Source organism: Micromesistius poutassou (assembly GCF_964030765.1).
Source record: "Micromesistius poutassou genome assembly, chromosome: 8".
In the NCBI taxonomy this organism is placed as follows: Eukaryota; Metazoa; Chordata; class Actinopteri; order Gadiformes; family Gadidae; genus Micromesistius; species Micromesistius poutassou.
Window position 1 is genome coordinate 3,492,073 of NC_140278.1, and position 19,313 is coordinate 3,511,385.

The window sequence follows — 19,313 nt, forward strand, 5'->3', positions numbered from 1 at the left end:
ATTCCACAGCTATCTCCCACTTTCACCCTTACTGTTGAATCTCTGGTCACTTTTATGTCAAAACCATTGACATTTGTTATTTCCATTTCTTATTTGTATTGTACGCGTTGCACACATACACACTCCAGTGTCAAACCGCTTGCCGTGGGTGACTTGTTTCAGAAACCTTTTAGTGAGATTCAAAAAAAAGGCTCAATCAAATGTTTCCCAATGTCCCCCTGCGTACACTTTTGGCTCCCCCTTGTAGCGCATGTGATTCGGGTTGATTAGCCCATGTGTAGCACGGGACTCCCATTAAACCAATTAACTGGCACTGTGCTTGATTGCCCGAGACGTAGCGGAGGCTAATCGTTTTGGAGAAAAGACCCACATTCGTGTGCATGCTCAAAAAATGGCTTGCATGTTGATGATGGATGGGTGTCTTTGCGTCTTTGCGGGACACAGAGGAGAGAGTGAGGGAGAGAGATAGTTAGTGAAACCATGTTGTGGTTTCCCCTACAGCCGCCTGTCTCTGTGTTTATGGTAATGCCTTGCTCGCTCTGGGTGTCGGGGGGCAGTGAGAAAGATGGGCTGAAGGTGTGTAGTACCATGAGAAGACAGGACCCCCCCCCGCCCCCCTCCGACGCATGCTGTGAGGGCACTTGTGTTTTAATGTGCCGCCTGTCAGGGGGAGGGTCTGGGGGGGGGGTTGGAGAGATCTGTGGACATCTTGTCGAATTGCGTGTGGCCCCTGAACCCCTCCCCCCCCCCTCCCCCCATACTCCCTACCACCGCTCTCCTCACATGCTCTCTCAGCGGGTGTCACTCAATGTCCCTTGGCGGCTTTGAGGTTGGAATTCCTTTGGCTCAAACTGGCCGTCCTGAAAAAGAGCCGCTGCCAATCAGTGGGGCTCCGACAGAGGAAGAGAGGAAGCGGTAAATGAGATATGAAGTCGTACGGGATTAGAGCGGGGAGAAGGGACAAACGCCAAAGCTGGCTTGGGTTGGCATCCTTTTTTTTCCTCTTTTTCCCCCCCACCCCTCTCTCTGAAGTGATGCCTATTTTTGTGGAGTCCTCTAATGTTGTTCACGACTCTACCTGTGTGTGTGTGTGTGTGTGTGTGTGTGTGTGTGTGTGTGTGTGTGTGTGTGTGTGTGTGTGTGTGTGTGTGTGTGTGTGTGTGTGTGTGTGTGTGTCAGAAATATCACAGATACATTCCTGAAATAAGTTCAACCTCTTTGCTGACCTGAAAAAAATGTCTGCATATTTGCAGCCGCAACAAAAAGTGTGGTATGAACTATCACCGTTGGCTCCTCACGGTTGAATTGTAGATCAGGCGAGGGGAGAAGCTGGCCCACCGTCCTTCTTTGATTCATAGAGGTCGCTTGGCTCAAAATGAAGGACGGCCTTTGGTTCCACATTGTTGAGGTGTGCTCACCTTTTGTTTTCCTTTTTGCCCCTTATTTAAGCAAATCACTCGGTTTGCACTAATGAAAAATTTATGCAGCTTGTATATGTTGCGTGTGGAGCTTCAAATTGCCTTATGAATTGTGCGTCTATAAAATTGGTTTCACCTTTCTATACACTTGTATCACTTACGCTTGAGGCTACAACTACTTGACACTCTGAATGCCTTCTTTACCCTGTCCCCTATGGAATGGACGTGTTTAATGTGTCTTATTGTACTGTTACCGTCAAAAGAAGCTACTTAACTTTATGTCACAGTCTGTATAACCGACACAAATATGCAAATGAATACATCCTGATTTGTTATGTAATACAGACCTGACCCACCCACAATACTGAAGACAAATAACGTAGGCTGTTGTCTGACTCCTGGCCTTCTGCTTAGGCCTGGGCAACAAAACAATCAATTATCGTATTGTGATAGACTTTTGATCAATATCAATATAAAACATGTTCAATATATTTCGATGAGAGACTGGACCACCGAATCTAGCAGCTGGGTTTGTTACACAAACACGGTTCCGTACTTATTTACAATATTTGAGTGTTTTTCATTGTATCGATATTGGAGTATTTATCAATGAAGAACAGTGGAAGGTCATTAAGTGTTAAACAGAAGTGTTTAAATCCAGCATGGTAATTCCTAGTCTTTTTAGGTAATTAAAACGATCAATAGTTTGATCGTTTTTTCTTTCTCACACTATTGAAATTGTATTGTATTGTATCACTATAGACTAGTAGCTATAAACCATTTGCTTTTTGATGATTTATTTCGCCATCGGACACAAGCCGCGTTGTCTCTTGAGCGCCGGTTACTCCTAACCGACAGTGACTGTTTGGTGGCCAAGTGTCAACACTGTGGTGCTGCTGATTGAAGCCCTGGCCCGAGTCAAAACCCCACTGAACGTGTTGCACTTCCACCGCAGGCGTTCGGCCCGTACCACTAGCAGGAAGGAGCACTTGGACATGCACTTGCTTTCCACGTGTTGTGCGGTTCAGGGATATACACTATTCGGTGGTCTTTAACAGTACTTCTCCCCTTCATCTAACTTCCTTTTGAACTTGCCCCCTTTAATACCTAAGTACTAAAATGCTTAGGCTATTTATACAAGCTGTAACTGTTTATATGGTTGTTGCTCATTTCTATTGCTTGTGTATCCTTGGCCCAAGTCCTAGTCCTGCTATTACTAAACGTCCAAGCCTGATTGTACTCTTTGCTTTCCTCCTTCAACCTCGTACTTCACAAAAGCACCCTGCCTAGTGTTCAACACGACATACAGCTAATCTCCTCCTAATCTTATCTAGCGGTTGACTCACTGACCTTTCACTGTCCTGTAAAAGCATTTCCTCTTCCACACACACACGAGCGTTCGGTTTACAACCGCACAGCCCAAGTGGTTTGATTGACTCACTCTCTCTGTCTCGCTCTCTCTCTCTCTCTGTCTTCCCCCCCGTCTCTCTCTCTCCCTCTGTCCGTCTCCCCCCCGTCTCTCTCTCCCTCTCTATCCGTCTCTCTCTCCGCCTCCCTACCTCCCTCCCTCCCTCCCTCCCTCCCTCCCCGGGTCGACAACGGGGGCAGACTTGTATGACACATTAAACATTTAAGCTTGTCTCAGAGTAAACGTGAGTGCTCGTCGGCTCATGCATCGGCACCCGATGACTCGTCCGGGGCGACCTCAGGGCCGCAGGCGGCCATTAAAAGTGAGCGACGATGGCGGCGGCGACCAGGGGCAAGACATCGGTCTGTTTCTGCCAACCGAAGCTTTTCGGGAGGATTCGCCTCCTTAGCTGCGAGCTTGCGCAACGCAGCCGACTGCCAGCCCGCACTCTTCCCACGGCGGCCATCTGGCGCAGCCAGGCCCGGCGCTGAGGTATGCGTGGAGGCGAACATCTGGTCCTCTCGGCCTCCCACTGGCAGGGCTCTGTCGTGCAATGGAGGACCACGGTCTCCCATACAGACCTGTACTTTGCGATCGTAATGGCACTCGGGTACAACGGCCGCTTTTATAATGTATAATGTGCGCAACACACACGTACACGTACACGTACACACACACACACACACACACACACACACACACACGTACACGTACACGTACGCATGCATGCAACAACTGGATTATTCACCCGGTTCTGCATTGCGATAGGCTGTCACGGCCACTTGAGTCAGATGGTGATGATGTAATGGACTCGCTGATGGCTGCGGAGACGGCCTTTTAGTGGGAGCGCGTGTGGCGCTTAAAGTGCTGCGATAACGGCGACCTCGCCCTAATCCCGCCCCTCTTTACTGCGTTTGACGGGTGGGCCTTTTGTGTGGATGCGTGTCCGGGATTACTTTAAGAGGTTGCTTAACGTTGCACGACAGCTTTGAGGCTTGTGTGTCGCCGTGAGTCATCTCTGACATTACCTGAGTCGGTTGTGTTCCCCGACTGGGGTTGGTTGTTAGTGGTTTCTGGCTGTTCTTCAGGAATCACTTAAGATAAATGGAGGTTCCAAAGCTTAACATTCTCCCTTTTTATGTCCGTTCAGTGCAATGTGTCAGCCATTTGCGTTTTGTTTCGGAGAAGGGCAAATTACATCCTTCCACAGCGAGGCCTTATTTTGTGTTGATTTTGTCACACACTTCCTCTGTGTAAAATAATAAAAGCACCCGCCAAATGACGGGCTCACATTTGAACGGGTCAGAAAGTGACAACGGAGGAGGTACAGCAGAGGAGGTTTTGAAACAAACGTATTTGTCCCGAGTCACCCTTTCAGTATTCTCGTGATGACAAGACAATCAGAGATCTAGCCGCCTAGCAAATGTCTGGGGATCTCTAGATGCTAGTTAGTTGTTTTAACAGCAGCTAACAGATCTACTCCCCTTACATTATACCGGAATTGATGCCTTACTGAAAATCTAAAACAAACTGGAGATGCAGCAAATCACTGTGTAAAACGGAGTGGGCTTCAGAAAACATCTAAAACGGATGAGAGCATCTTTGCATTATTTTATTCCCCCACCACTCAGTGTTCTCCGCAGCGCCTCGATTGCTAGGCTGCCTCTCAGCCACCAAAGTGGGCTGGAGCTGGGGATACTCATGGCCACTTAGTATGGACCACATCAGGTGATTCCCGGGACCAGAGATTGAGGTTATTACCTTGGTCACTTAACTGCAAAGAATTATGCGCTGGCATTCTCAGGTGTGTGTGTGTGTTCATCATAGTGCGTGTGTATTTGTACCGTCTGTGCATGTGTTCATCATGGTGTGTGTGTTCATCATGGTGTGTGTGTTAATCATGGTGTGTGTGCTCTTGCTCGCTCAGCATGCATTTGTAATTACATACGCTGCATTATCTCTCTGAGAAGTGGAGGGCCGTTTCTCTCCAGTCGCGGTGATTGAGTTATCATAAACAGAGGTGCTTGGTGAGCGGGGAAGGGAAATGGGTTTGGAGAAGCGCTGAGTTATGAATAGACTCCAGCCTGGCCTGTAGGTCTGCATCACACAGACGCGGTCACTCGTCCAAACCTTCTGGTGTAGCTTCTGGATACAACCAGAGATGGGGAAGCAGTAGGATACTTTGTTTACTTTGGTTGCCTAGCAGCCCCATATGCATATTCTGCCGATGTATTAATTGGCAGAATATGATTGAAATATGACGAACATGATAAAGTAACGCCAATAAATATATTGGCCCTGTTCAGTAAAGTCTATGTGCATGGATGATATCCACAAGCAAATTCCTCAATGGTGGAAGGCAGCAGGCAAGATGCTTTGGGGCCGTCAGATTGCTAGCACAGAACTCGCTACTTACTCTCACACACATTTACATCAGAATTTGACTATCATCCGGATGTGCCCACATGCCCGTATCTGCATGCTTTGCACTTTGCAGCTATAAGTCAAACACTGATGAATAAAATAAAATACACACATGCTGCATTCCTAGCCACATAAGAAATCATTTTGCGCACACACACACAGCCCCCCCCTCCCCGGGTGGTGTGTATCTGTGGGCTCCATACACAGGGAGACACATACACAGACTACTGTAGTGGTAACACAGGAGGAATTCCAAGCAGCTCCTTAATCCCGCCGAGTGCTGACTGAGGCTTAGATTGGAAGGCCGGAGAGGCGAGGAGAGATGTGGAGATGTGCAGGTTAGAGAGTGCAAGGGGTTTAAAGCTGGCCAGCTGAGGAGGAGGAGGCAAGGAGAGTGGGGAATTAAGCCTATGGAGTTTCTTGCTGAAAGTAACCCCTTTTTTCAGAGAAGGCATTTTGTCTTTCAGAGAGTGTTGGTTGTGGTGGAGAGTAACAAATCAGCGTGTTCACAACGGGTTGACAGTGTTTTGTTGTGCATGCGTACGTTTCTAATGGATTGTCTGAGGGATGGATATGTTTTAACGTGACTCTGTAATGTAGGCGGTTATGTTGATGTATTTATGTGTCTGACAAAACAAGACTTAATAAATAAAAAGTCTGGGGAAGTGTGTGTGTGTGTGTGTGTGTGTGTGTGTGTGTGTGTGTGTGTGTGTGTGTGTGTGTGTGTGTGTGTGTGTGTGTGTGTGTGTGTGTGTGTGTGTGTGTGTGTGTGTGTGTGTGTGTGTGTGTGTCATCCATTCAACACTATTTTGCAGACATAACATGTCGGACCGTCTATTGAAGGCGAGAACAAAACCCTTCTCACAAAACATTTCTCATGCAAGGGTTGAATAAACGGAAATAGACATAAAGGCTGATGCCACAAACACTTACAGATGCCGTTTTGCTCTGATTGTCAAAATCCCTCCCATTCTTTCACTGCCAAAAACATGGCATCTTAACCCGAAATCTGGTCTCGGCTAAACATTTGCCTCAGTCTCCTTTGTACGTGTTGAGATTTTATAATTGTAAAACATTTAAAAGCTGCCATCTAGTTTACCATTAGAATAAGCCCAAGCTCTATCTCTGTATATTTCATGTTTTTAATACATGCGGTAGCTTGTGTTTGGCCTTCTTTATTGACCAGGGTAATGTTTCCATGTTGCGGCCTATAGTCATTTTCATCGACTCTTTATGTTCGTCTGCGTTATCGACTGCTTCAGCCTCCTCTTTCACTGTGAACACAACCCCTACATATACAATATCACAACAGCTAGGACAACACGGGCAGAGTTCATAAACCACAATAACAACATCAAGGAAGCGACGCCCACACCAATGACTCACGCTTTTTCAATGGAAACCGTAAACTACAGGTTTGTGATGAGGTCGGCCTGTTTTCTCAGCCTGCTCATCTCTGGTTCCACTTTCATGTTCCAGGATTCCAAAGGCCCTGTAGGATTTATTGAACCTTTATTTCACATAGGGAACCCGTTGAGGCCTTGGGGCTCATCCTCAACGGTGGCCGAAGTACATACAAGGACAATGCTGAAGTTCCATTAGACTGTATGGCTGGCATTTAGTTCAGGAGGTAGAGCGGGTTGGCTGGTAACCGGAAGGTTGCTAGCTCGATCCCCGGCTGTTAGGCAATATTGTAGAGTGCATTGAGTGGCCACTGGTTAGAGAAGCGCTGTGTAAATGCAGTCCATTTACTATTTTCTGTGTGTGTGTGTGTGTTAATTTGTGGCATGGATCAACACATGTGATTGGCTCCTAACATGCAGTGGTCTCCTCCTCCCTGTAGGTATGACTACCGAGAGATGCTCTACAACTCCACCTTCTGCCTGGTGCCACGGGGGCGACGGCTGGGATCCTTCCGCTTCCTGGAGGCATTGCAGGTGGGTCAGGGAATTGTAGTTCTTTTTTTGATTTTGTAGTTCTTTTGGGGGTTTTGTAGCTCTTTTGTGTGTCTTACTCTGGAACGACCGAGCCGTATTCCCTGCCGTTTCGCCTGGGCCCCTGCGACGTAGTTCACCTGTTTCTACTCGGTTTGATGTGTAACGGATGAGGGGGGTGAGGTCACAGAGGGAGAGAGCAAGAGAGAGGGCTCCCACTTCATGTTTCTGAAGATCCTCTTTTACTAGCGGTCGACATTATCTTTCACAATTATCGTTTCTGGAATGCAAGTCTTAGTTCATCTATAGATAATGCTTAAGAAGCAGAATTTAGAGCTTTCTCGAAGTGGCATAACAGTCATATGGATATATGATGTTAAGTATGTTTTTGGTAATTCATGTTTTCTGTATGTACAGTACATTACTGTACCAAAACAAATAAGTCTTATGTGTATGGGCCAGGAGACGAAGGACCTCCTAGCCGGTCCGTCAGGCCCATCGTCTCTAACGGTGTTCCAGAGGGCCCAAAGCCTTCGAACATGGTTCACACATCTTCTCCTCCCTCAATGCTAACGACTTAAGGTCTTGGCTGGCACAGGCTCCACGTTACCTCAGAGCGGAGCAAGAGTTCAATAAAGAATGTACAGTATACATGGAAAAAATCAATTGCGAGTAGGCTGCGATGAGCGGACAATGAGACCATTAATCTGTTTTGTTGGATGGTAGAAGTGATGCTGGCGGGACCGCCCCCTCCTTACCCCGACCAGGACTGTTGTAATTATGCAGCCAGTGTTAATGCAGCTGCTGCTGACTCAGTGTCTTACAGCTGGCTTCTTCTTCTGACTCCCTCATACGCGCACACACAATCACAGTCACATACATACACACTCACATAGACAGTCACATACATACACGCACACACTCACACACGCACGCATGCACACGCACACACACACACAGTCACACACACACACACACACACACACACACACACACACACACACAGTGTGTCACACACACACTCTGACAGTCACAGTCACACCCACTGACACAGACACACACACACACACACACACACTGACACAATCACACACACACACACTGACACAGACAGTCACACACACACACGCGCACACACACTCACATATACAGACACCTCCTCATCCCTGTTTGCTCATTGCTCCGTTTTCTTCCAGTCTCATCTTCGTCCCTTCATCCCGCTCCTCGTTTCCCTCCCCTCCCTCCCTGAGTGCAAATCCCCACTCCTGCTCTGTATCTGCCGGCCTGATTTTCTCCCCTGTCCGTCAGCTGTTGGCCCCCCCACACCCCAGCTTTCATTCTCTGCTCTACTCTGCGTCTCCCAGTTTTTTCCCACACTTCATCGGAGAAGAATAACAATCGTTTAGACAGCCCCAGATCCAAGAATGCACCGTTTTAGTGTGTGTGTGTGTGTGTGTGTGTGTGTGTGTGTGTGTGTGTGTGTGTGTGTGTGTGTGTGTGTGTGTGTGTGTGTGTGTGTGTGTGTGTGTGTGTGTGTGTGTGTGTGTGTGTGTGTGAGAGTATAGTATGTTAACCCTGTTTCATTAATATATGTTGGGTGGATGATGGAATGGTTCATGACCAGGAGGGCAACCTGTTTGCCATTTTGGAAGTCTCAAAACGGTAGATGTGTTTCCCTTTGTGTTTCCCTTTTGAGGTCATCAGCAAACTGCTACTCAACAGCCATGCACATGCTTGTTTTCCCTTTCACCCAGCAGATTGTGTCACCTTTTTTAAAGAGCAATTAACATTTAGTAGCACCCAATGCCACAGGGTGCACGTTTGCAAAGCGACGTGGTGCAAAACCACACACACACACACACACACACACACACACACACACACACACACACACACATACAATGCGTTGGCTGTAAGCATTTTGTTCACTGCGAACTGGAAACAGCGTCTTTAAATACTAGTTTGAATTGCAGCCCCCCGGCCAGAGTAGGTGACAGGTGACAGCAGCGTACAACAGGGCTCTGTGCTGTGGGGCAAGCCACTTGAATCACATTCAGGTCACATTTACTGTATCCATTGAATGTGTTGGGGTTCTGTTAAAGAGCCAGTGAACCAAAACATTTCTTTTTTTGTTTCTTTAGTATAATATAATAATTGTATATGCATATTTCTTGAATAACCGTGAACATGGTAATCTATGCCATTATGTCACTGTCACTAAAATAAGACCATATTTTAAATAAAACAGCAGTAAAGTCCAACAAATGTTTTTGTCTTTCCAAAACATTACCTGAATTTTCCACTTTGAATCATCGTAGTTAACGTTCTTTTTGTGACACTGTGGTGCCTGAAGGTATACTCATGAAGAGGTTTGTAGTTGTGTGGAGCTCTGCCTGGGCAGCGCTGACTGAGAGGTTTAAGCTTCTCAAACACTTGTATAAAGCACAGGTGTGTGTGAATGTGGATGTGAGCTCCTTCCGGAAAGTCGATTGATTTTGATGATCACGTCCGAGAGATGGTTTGTCTTACCGGACAAATATTGTATAGCGCATCGCATTGTATGAGCAGCGGTTAATCATGATCATCTGAGTGAGGGTTAGCGTCACAGTTTAATGCCACGGTGTGTGGCGCATTTCATATGTTACATGTCGCTCATTATAATAACGCTCAGTCGCCGTAGATCTTAACATGCCCCCATCCTTCCTGGAACTCTCTGAACCAAACACAGCATTTCTTTTAATCTCAGTGTTTGAATTCCAGGGGAAACAGCGCGGTTCGCTGGCTTGCTCTGTGTGTCAAGTACCGCCTGTTAAATGTATTAAGTTCCCTTTATCAAGCCACTATCTGTAGCCCATATTGGTGTAATTTCCATTCCATTACTGTTGGCCGTTAAGAGGCCAATAAAACCCAAAATTACACCTTCTGAGTAACGGATGTAATTCGTTTTTCCCGAAAGCTCCATAAAAGCGATCGGAATCGCTAACTGGGAGATCGGATAAGGTCGCACTAGCATTGAGGCGCTGCGTGGATCAGTCTGATAAGGCATGGAGCTTATTAGGGTTTTGCATTTGTGCCAAATTTGGTTATTGTGTTGTGTTGCAATTTGTGTGCTGCGCTGCATCAATCCAGACCACGTGACTCAATCTAACGGCAGTGATGTGTGGCAGCTAATCTTCGATCCTGAAAAACTGGGAAAGTTCAGTTTACCAGTGCTGGACGAGTTTGCTTTCGCCGTTGGGCAGGGAGGGTGAAGTGGGAAGACGATGCCGATGTTTTAGTTATCAGTCTTCTTCTATTTCCGAGATGGAACGGTTAGCTGTAATGCGTTGTCTGGGTTTCTGCTGGTCAGGTTGTCTCCAGACGCGTGAAGATGCTTCATCAATTTGAAGCAAAAGAAAATGATAGGCCGCGTTCGTTCTGATTGAAGCTTGTTTGCCATCGGCCTGATTTGGAACATGCCTGCAGGCACCCCGACATTCACAGTCTCCTGCTCAACAATACGAACAAGGGGTGTGTGTGTGTGTGTGTGTGTGTGTGTGTGTGTGTGTGTGTGTGTGTGGTTGAAAACACGGGCCGGGTATAGAAATGATTGCTGTCTGGGAGCCGGCGTCCACGGAAGGAGGGATCAGGCTATGAGCAGAATGTGCCTTAGCTAGCGATACGGAGTGGATTAGACCATGACAGAACCACCATGGGGACTGTGTTTGGGTGGGAGGGCCCAGGCCAATCAGTTAATGGTACCCGGCTTAACAGATTACAGTGGACTTGCTGAATGGGGGAAACTGCGACATGGGAACTGAATACTTGCATGCATGCAGCCACCACATTGTGACACACATTGTGTGTGTTTTGGTGGGTGCGGGATCACAAGCTCTTTCGGTTTTCCATGTCCTAATGAGTTCGCCAAACTCATTTCACTTGGCTGTAACTCAGACTTTTATGAATCCTTGTTGACCGGGCCGAGTCATTGTGACGGCTGATCAACCAACATGGTGCTGCGGAGGCAGCTGTGGCAGTGGATGGAAACGCATTAAAAAGATCTGAACCTGTTGTTGTGCTCCTCCGAAGGGAAATGGCCTTTCATACCTTCAGGCAGTGCTGCTTGTATTTACTGCATTATTGAGGGCGAGAGAGAGAGAGAGAGTTGGGGGGTAGGGGTGGGGGAGGGAAGAGAGAGAAATCACCTCCCAGGAAGTGTGACGGTCACTCCTTCACGATAAAGTGCAAGAGATGGTGTTTACAATGGGAACAGATGGCTTCCTCATTAAACGATGGCACGCCTCCGTGGTCGTATCACCGACTGCAGGTGTCCTGGAACGGCACATTATGGGATGTTATTGATGATTTTGCACTTTATTGCTTAATAACCCCACCACTGCTAGGCCGGGCGCGCTCGCACGTGTCGGTGTATTTGCGTCGATCCGTAAGGAAACGCTCCCACTCTGATGAATGAGGGCTGCTACACTGCAAATAGACATGTACTCCAAGAAAAGTACACGTTTGCTTGTCGATTGAATTAAATAATGTAGTAGTTGTAGTTAGTAAACAGTATGTTTTATACAAGGACAATTAAAAAGACAACATTTGGAGGATTGGTGCTGTCATCGAAGCTTCAGGGGAGTTCGCTTGGAAGTGGGCCAATGGAAACATCGGACCGTTAAATGACTGAACATGTACTGTATCCACAAGGGATTGTTTCGACACGACAATGCACTCAAAGCTGTTTATTCTACATCTCCTATTCGCTCCTCCAGGAAACGTGAGGCAAGGCGACGCAACTCTTTGATGCTCAGTGTGGCTAACGTGTGTGTGTGTGTGTGTGCGCTCCCTCTCCCCGTGCAGGCGGCGTGCGTCCCTGTGATGCTGAGTAACGGCTGGGAGCTGCCCTTCTCAGAGATCATCGACTGGAACACGGCAGCCGTGATCGGGGACGAGAGGCTGCTGCTGCAGGTAACCGGAGGAAGGAACCTAATGACGCCTGATTGCTCGTATTATTGTAATGAAATCGTTATAACTGGACATTTTAGTATTTCATATTATTGACAGTTTTATTATTTTTGCAAAAGTGAGTTGTATTAGTTTCCCTGCATGTTAATCTCACTCTCACCTCACTCAGATATTTCTAGATGGATAGATAGTTAATTATATCTATCGATGGTTTGGACAAGAGAGTCATGAAAGCAGCACAATCACAAACCACACATGACAAATACAGACAAATCACTATTAGTCGACTATATTCTTTTTTTAATTTATATATACTGTATATATATTTTTTTTTGAAAACTCCTTAAACCCAAGTCTGACCCCAATATTCTCAATATCTCACATATCACACATATATAATCCTCAAGGATTAATTACACACTGCTCTCTATTCCCACCCACGTTGAGCATGACATTAACATATGGGAGAAGGACTTCAATGTAAAGGCATCCTTATGGCGAGTGTGTGAGCGAACCAGGCCTGAACACACTCCGAGTCGAGAGTGGCCCTGTAGGAATGTTGGAAAGGGTCCAGGCAGACTGCGATGGGTCATGTCTCATTGCGTGCTCTTCCCGATGCCTTTTTCCTTCTCTCTTTTCTTCCTGGTTCCTACTTACTACTTATAACCCCCCCCTCTCCCCCCCCTCAGATCCCGTCCACGGTGCGCTCCATCCACCAGGATAAGATCCTCTCGCTCAGGCAGCAGACGCAGCTCCTCTGGGAGGCCTACTTCAACTCTGTGGAGAGGATAGTGCTCACCACGCTGGAGGTACGCCCACACACACACAAACGCACGCACGCACACACACACACACACACGTGCACAGACACACACACATACACACGTGTGCTGCTGACACACATACAGACACGCAAGCACGCACAGAAAAACACACGTGCTGACACCCATGCGCGTACGCACACACACACACACACACACCACCCTCACACTAACAACTCGGTGTGAAGCGGCGATGAGGACGGTATGATAACGCACACGTACAGAATCCATCCCAGCTTTGATATCAAAGCCTCTTTGTGTGTCTTAGATCACCATTATCCCGCTGCTTGTCATGTGCGTTACAAGGGCGGGCCGTGTACGTGGCGCTGTTCCTCTAACCACGTAGAGACCGCCGCCGCGCCGGGTGAAAGCTGAGAAGGAGGGTGTTAAGTGGTGTACTCTACTGTAATAGCTTCCAGCTTCCAGTCATATTTGTATTCTTTCTCCTACTGTGGTTAGGCTGTCAATCCCGCTGGCGGTTTGTTGCTGTCACACTCTATTTTTCGGTGTGTGCAATACAGTGATTTGCTCTCTGGGTTAGAGTTCCACGACGGCACGGGAGGGAGGGGAAAGGCTGGGCGACTGGGTTTGGAAGATGGGAATGGTTGACATTTCTGATGGCGAATTTCCACTTTGCAGTTTTATAAAATGTTAATGTAAAACGCTGCATCTGAAAGTGGGATGACTTCATTTTGTGGGCGTGCTTTACTTCGTGTGTTTAGATCACGAAAAGAAAGCACGGCTTTACTGGTACACAGCCATGTTGCAATGTTTGACCATCAATTAAGTTCCACTTGCGCACGACAGTCACCAAAAGGCTGTTGATGCCAAAGGTGGATTGATACTGGCTTTGCAGTGAAGGCAGAGTAACATCATTTACAGTCACAACCGAATTCACATCCTGGTTTTCATGCCTTTTCTTTCTTAACACATTTAATACGGGCGAGCAGAGGTTAACGCCAGAAGCTTTCTGAAGCCTATTCTCCCTGCAGAGAATTCGGGACAGCAGGATACCATCGAGGCTGTATGCACATAAGGGGATGAGGGGGTGGTAACGCTACACCCGAGGAGCTGCTCTTTGATCTGTTTACTCTATCAGTATTTGTGACCTTGTATCATGAGATAGGAGAGGGATAGAGAGAGGGCGAGAGAGAGAGAGAGAGAGAGAGAGAATGCAGCTAGAGTAGCGATGGCAGTGTTATCCCTGTTCAAACTGTTGCCCCATTTAGCAGGGATACTATTCACACACAGATGCACAGTATACACACACACACATATGGAACACTGCAATTTTTCAGTCTCCAAGTAAAGCAACACCTCAAGGCTGGCGCGGATCAGATTACGTCCCCTCATTATCCCTGGAATCAGTGCTCAGAGTGCATTACAATGGAAGCTCATCCCCTCCTTCTAACTAGTTGGCCCCTGTGAGCATGCTCCATATATTTCAGATTTCCTTTTGAGATGTCCTGAGGAATAGAGGTGTAATGTACAGTGTTCCCCTCCCCCCCGCCCTCTATGTGTGCTATTGATTGTTGAGCAGGTTTGGGACTGGCTAGCACAGTGGGCCAGTGGCTAGCACAGTGGGCCAGTGGCTAGCACAGTGGGCTAGTGGCTAGCACAGTGGGCTAGTGGCTAGCACAGTGGGCCATTGGCTAGCACAGTGGGCTAGTGGCTAGCACAGTGGGCTATTGGCTAGCACAGTGGGCCATTGGCTGTGTTGGTCGTAAACCTTAAATCTTATCAGGATTCTTTTCAACATATGCTTCATCAAGGCTTTCATTGTCCATTACACTAATGCAGAAATGTGTGTTGGTCATTTTGTAGAGGTGCAATCTTTCTGTTTATAAGGGATCATTTGTGTGCTTTATTTTTAGTCCCAGTTTGTATGGGCTGCAATTTTGTACCATGTTTTTGTTTTTCTTACACTACATTGTACATAAATACAGCCGACAAACATACCTTGAGAAGAAATGAATGGTGCAGTGTCACAGCTCATTACCATGGTACCAGTGTACGGCCAGTGTGTGTCTGGTCTGAGAAAAGTGCACGGATAAGTGCACCTATTTGGGAGGGAGGGGTTAGGGCAATAGGGTGTGTGTGTTATTTAAGTTATATGTACCTCTTGACATGGATGACGTTGAAATAGGCCTGACTGGGGTCCTTTGCAGTAGCAGGAAACAGTTTTTATTGGATTTGTGCGCCAATGATTGGAACAAAAAATTGCCATACATCAGACATGCATCTTTTCGCTTTGATTTGGTACCAGATCTATTTATGCAAGCAAACTCCCTTATGCATATTTTTATTTTTAGCTTTTCAATTGGGGGTGTACATTTGGAGGATAAGAACATGAACAAATGGACTAGTCTATCATGGTCGACATCCCAAAGGAAACCTTCAAATGCTTTCTGTGTCCTCACAAAACTTGTCTCACTGGTCTGTCGTATCATCGGCAAATGGGCTCTTTACCTTCTTCAGTTGCTTCCATTGTCCACCAGGAGCACATGTGAAGAAGTCGTGGATCATGTCCCGTTGCCTTGGTCAGCAGAAACCCTGTGTACCCTTAATTTGTACATCTGAGTTAAACCAGAGCAAGAAAATGCTGGAGGCGCTGTGTGTACTCTAAGGGGTGTTCTGGGTGTTCGTTTTCTCTCTGTTGATTCTTAACACTTAAGCTTTAGCAAAAAGTGCAACGGCATGCTCACCGCTTCTGCTTCATTCCCAGCTTCACACCCCAATTCCCCTATTTGCAAAAGTTAAAGACGAATACAGATCCAACCAGCGTAGTCATCTATCCTGGCTTCACTACAACAACCATTACCAATACGATTTGTCAAGTGGTGATTCTGCCGCCAATATGTATTTAGTGTGCTTGCGCCTGCCACAAATATAAGTCATAGGACTGATTTACAAAACACGATTGAAATATACGTTTGTTGTATTGTTTAGAATCGTGACAGGTGGGTTAATGCAAAAAGCTCTACGGCCGAATGGACAGACATAATGATTTAAAAAAAATTATATTTCCAACGGATGATTTAGTGAAGCCAGCAGAGACTATTATGTTGTCCTTCTGCATTGGAAGCGGAGGTATTGGGACCAACCCAGCCATACAAAAGTTCTTCCTTTCTTAAGATGACTCTGAGGTCCTCCGAACAGCGCCTGACTGCCTCTCTCCTCCTCCTGCCCTTCTCCCAGATCATCCAGGACCGGGTGATGCGGCAGAGCTCCAGGAGTAACCTCATGTGGAACAGCCTTCCTGGGGGCCTCTTCGCCCTGCCTCAGTACTCTACCTACCTGGGGGACTTCCCTTTCTATTACGCCAAGCTCGGTCAGTGCCCAGCAGACACACACACTCACAGACACACACACACACACACACACACACACACAGCTAAACATGATTAGAAGGGGTATGTATTCCAATCTTCTTATGAAACCAGTGTGACGGCAGCACATTCCCTGGCGCTGCCTTGTGAAGGGAGATTCATTTAAGTGTGTGTATCTTGTAACATTTGCATAAAGTATTCAATAAGCAGGAATATCTTGTTACAGAGAGCCGCACAGAAAATCTGAGCATGTTTTTGTGCAAATTAGTGCGCTCAGGTTAATTGGGATACCTTGCATGTTGTTGACATCAGGGCTGTTGACAAACACTGTTAGCCTCATTAATATGCCAACAGATGTACTCGATGCAAGCACGCCACTTGAAATAAACAAGTGTCAACACCCAGACAGGTTGCTTGGGTTAAGGTATGATGAGTGTGAACTGATCCTCCGCATCGCCTAATGCCTTGAACTGAATAACCAAGTAAGCTCACTCGTCTTGTGTGTTCATCACAGGGTCTTACAAAAAGATAATCGATATTGGTTAGTAAGATGAGTGCCGTGATGTAACCTCACAAACACTCTGATGCCTTCATCATATGGGATGAAAACAGTCCCATCTATTTTGTCTTGTTGCTGGCTTGCGGAAAAATTGGTTGTTTGCTTATTACTTTTTCCCTTAAATAATTGATTAAAAGAAGAAATCATCAAAGTGAAATGGATTCAATCCTCATTATTATAAATGTCTTTTTACTGAAGCAATTCTTTTGTGTCTGTGTGTGTTTGTAGGTATCAAACCATACCCCAAGTTCACAGCCATTATCCATGCCGTGACGCCACTCGTCTCCCAGTCCCAACCAATCATCAAGCTCCTTGTGGCGGTCGCCAAATCTCAGTACTGTGCACAGGTAATCCCATAGCACACCGGTAGAAAGAGGGTGTGTGTGTCTTTTTTAATATCCAAGGGGAGGTGATATGTGGTGGTTGATGGCTTATTTTCTGACTGTGATCTCTCTGTTGTTGAGTTTCTTTTTGTGCCAAGATGCTTTCACAAACTGCTGTTTGAGAAGTTTTGGGAAACTGCACCAGGAATCTAAATTGAGGACTTTCATGATACATTGTCGTTGTCAGACACACATACACATCCACACTCACAGCTACACACCCACCCCACTGCACAGCCCTGCCTATTGCTGTCTCCGCTGCGTGTAGCTGTCGTTTATCTCTGGATTGTGAGTCAGGTTTGAAAATAGACCTGCTGCTGTCACAGGAGCATGCTGTTTGCATTCTCTTCACAGGAAAGGAAGGGTTGGATCTTTTTATCATAAATGTTAGATCTTCCAACTCTCGGCAATGTGCGCTATACTTGGAACCATTTAACTAGTCAAAAGTTTGGCTTCTGATCAGGGGGGAAAGGTATATGGAAGGAGTACATCAAGCCTATTATATCTCCTTTTCTTTTTACTTTGGATGAAATGTGTTAAGTCTTCTCTGGGTTTCTTAGTCATACTTGCTCTGTTTCGTAGGTGATAGTTCTGTGGAACTGTGACAAGCCGCTTCCTGCAAAGCACTGCTGGCCTACCACTGCTGTCCCTCTCATCGTGATAGAGGGGGAAAATAAGGTGAAAGAAGTAAACAATATAGATACCATGCCCCTTCACTGTGTAGATTCTCACAATGCCAGTGTTTTGTTCCTCATGGGGGGGTGATGATATTCCGATATATGGCGCATTGAGCACCTGTGTCTGTGCACGGTCTTGACGTTGCAGGTGATGAGCAGCAGGTTCCTTCCCTACGACACCATACCCACCGACGCAGTCCTCAGTTTGGACGAAGACACGGTGCTCTCCACCACGGAGGTGAGGCTAGTTGAGACGACTCGTCACCACATACACCCCCCCCCCCCCCCCACTGCCGCCAGATCCCCATTTTAAATCACGGGGTACACCTTTGATAAATGGCACTCAAGAGAGGGTATTTATTCATAGTCACATTTTATATTGGATTGGAGGAAAATGCTGGTGCTCCGTTCCACCAACCACAGCCCCCACCCCGACCCCCATTCATCCCAATTATCCAAAAGTTTTTCTTTAAAAGTTTTCTGCTCGGTTCCCTGGTCTGACAAAATTACCAGCTTATTTTTAGTTCATATTTTTGTCATGGTGTTTCCTTTCTAATCGCTTTTCATCCATTTCTATTCTCAATGCACCCATCCTTTGGTCTGTCAAGGTGGATTTTGCGTTCACCGTATGGCAAAGCTTTCCCGACCGACTCGTGGGCTACCCGGCCCGCAGTCACTTCTGGGACGGCAACAAGGAGCGCTGGGGCTACACGTCCAAGTGGACCAACGACTACTCCATGGTGCTCACTGGGGCCGCTATTTACCACAGGTACCCCCCCAATCCTTGCATACAGTCCAAACAATTAATTTTTATTGTCAAATGTGGTGCCATTCTGCCCTGGGGTGTTTCTCTTTGGTTTCAATGTATTAATTTATTGTTTTTTTTTTCTTCATTATTCTTTTCTGTCCCATTTGATTCTGCCCAATTGTATTCCTCCAAACAAGTGTCTTTCGGGCCTGTTGCCATGTTTTGTACAGTGGATCTCTAAACACACTCTTGACCATTCATTCTCCCCTCTCTCCCCATCCCCGACATGGCACTCCAGATACTACCACTACTTGTACACGACATACCTTCCCGACAGCCTCAAGAGCATGGTGGATCAGATGTCCAACTGTGAGGACATCCTGATGAACTTCCTGGTGTCGGCCGTCACCAAGCTGCCTCCCATCAAGGTCACCCAGAAGAAACAGTACAAGGAGACCATGATGGGACAGGTGAGACAGAAGTGCTAACACTCTTAAAGGAGAAACCGTCACGTTCTGCTGCAACAACCAAATTTGCGGCCTACAACATCAACTGTCTCAGCAGAAACGTTCATTGACTTCATTGTTCCGAATCGGAACGATAATCCTCAACCAATTCGACAATGGTCCAACTTTTCTGAAACAAAGTTGATGTTGCAGACAGCA

The 19,313-nt window shown here is 46.6% G+C and overlaps 1 protein-coding gene across 1 annotated transcript in view; it reads left to right on the forward strand.

Moving 5' to 3' along the window:
• Nucleotides 1-19,313, forward strand: part of LOC311352136 (exostosin-1b-like) — a 47,754-nt gene that overhangs the window by 24,861 nt on the left and 3,580 nt on the right. The window contains exons 2-10 of the mRNA XM_084472350.1: nucleotides 7,094-7,187; nucleotides 12,027-12,134; nucleotides 12,821-12,940; nucleotides 16,151-16,283; nucleotides 17,069-17,187; nucleotides 17,806-17,901; nucleotides 18,049-18,138; nucleotides 18,509-18,669; nucleotides 18,947-19,118. Coding sequence (XP_084328476.1) covers nucleotides 7,094-7,187; nucleotides 12,027-12,134; nucleotides 12,821-12,940; nucleotides 16,151-16,283; nucleotides 17,069-17,187; nucleotides 17,806-17,901; nucleotides 18,049-18,138; nucleotides 18,509-18,669; nucleotides 18,947-19,118 — 1,093 coding nt within the window. The remainder of the gene's footprint in view (nucleotides 1-7,093; nucleotides 7,188-12,026; nucleotides 12,135-12,820; nucleotides 12,941-16,150; nucleotides 16,284-17,068; nucleotides 17,188-17,805; nucleotides 17,902-18,048; nucleotides 18,139-18,508; nucleotides 18,670-18,946; nucleotides 19,119-19,313) is intronic.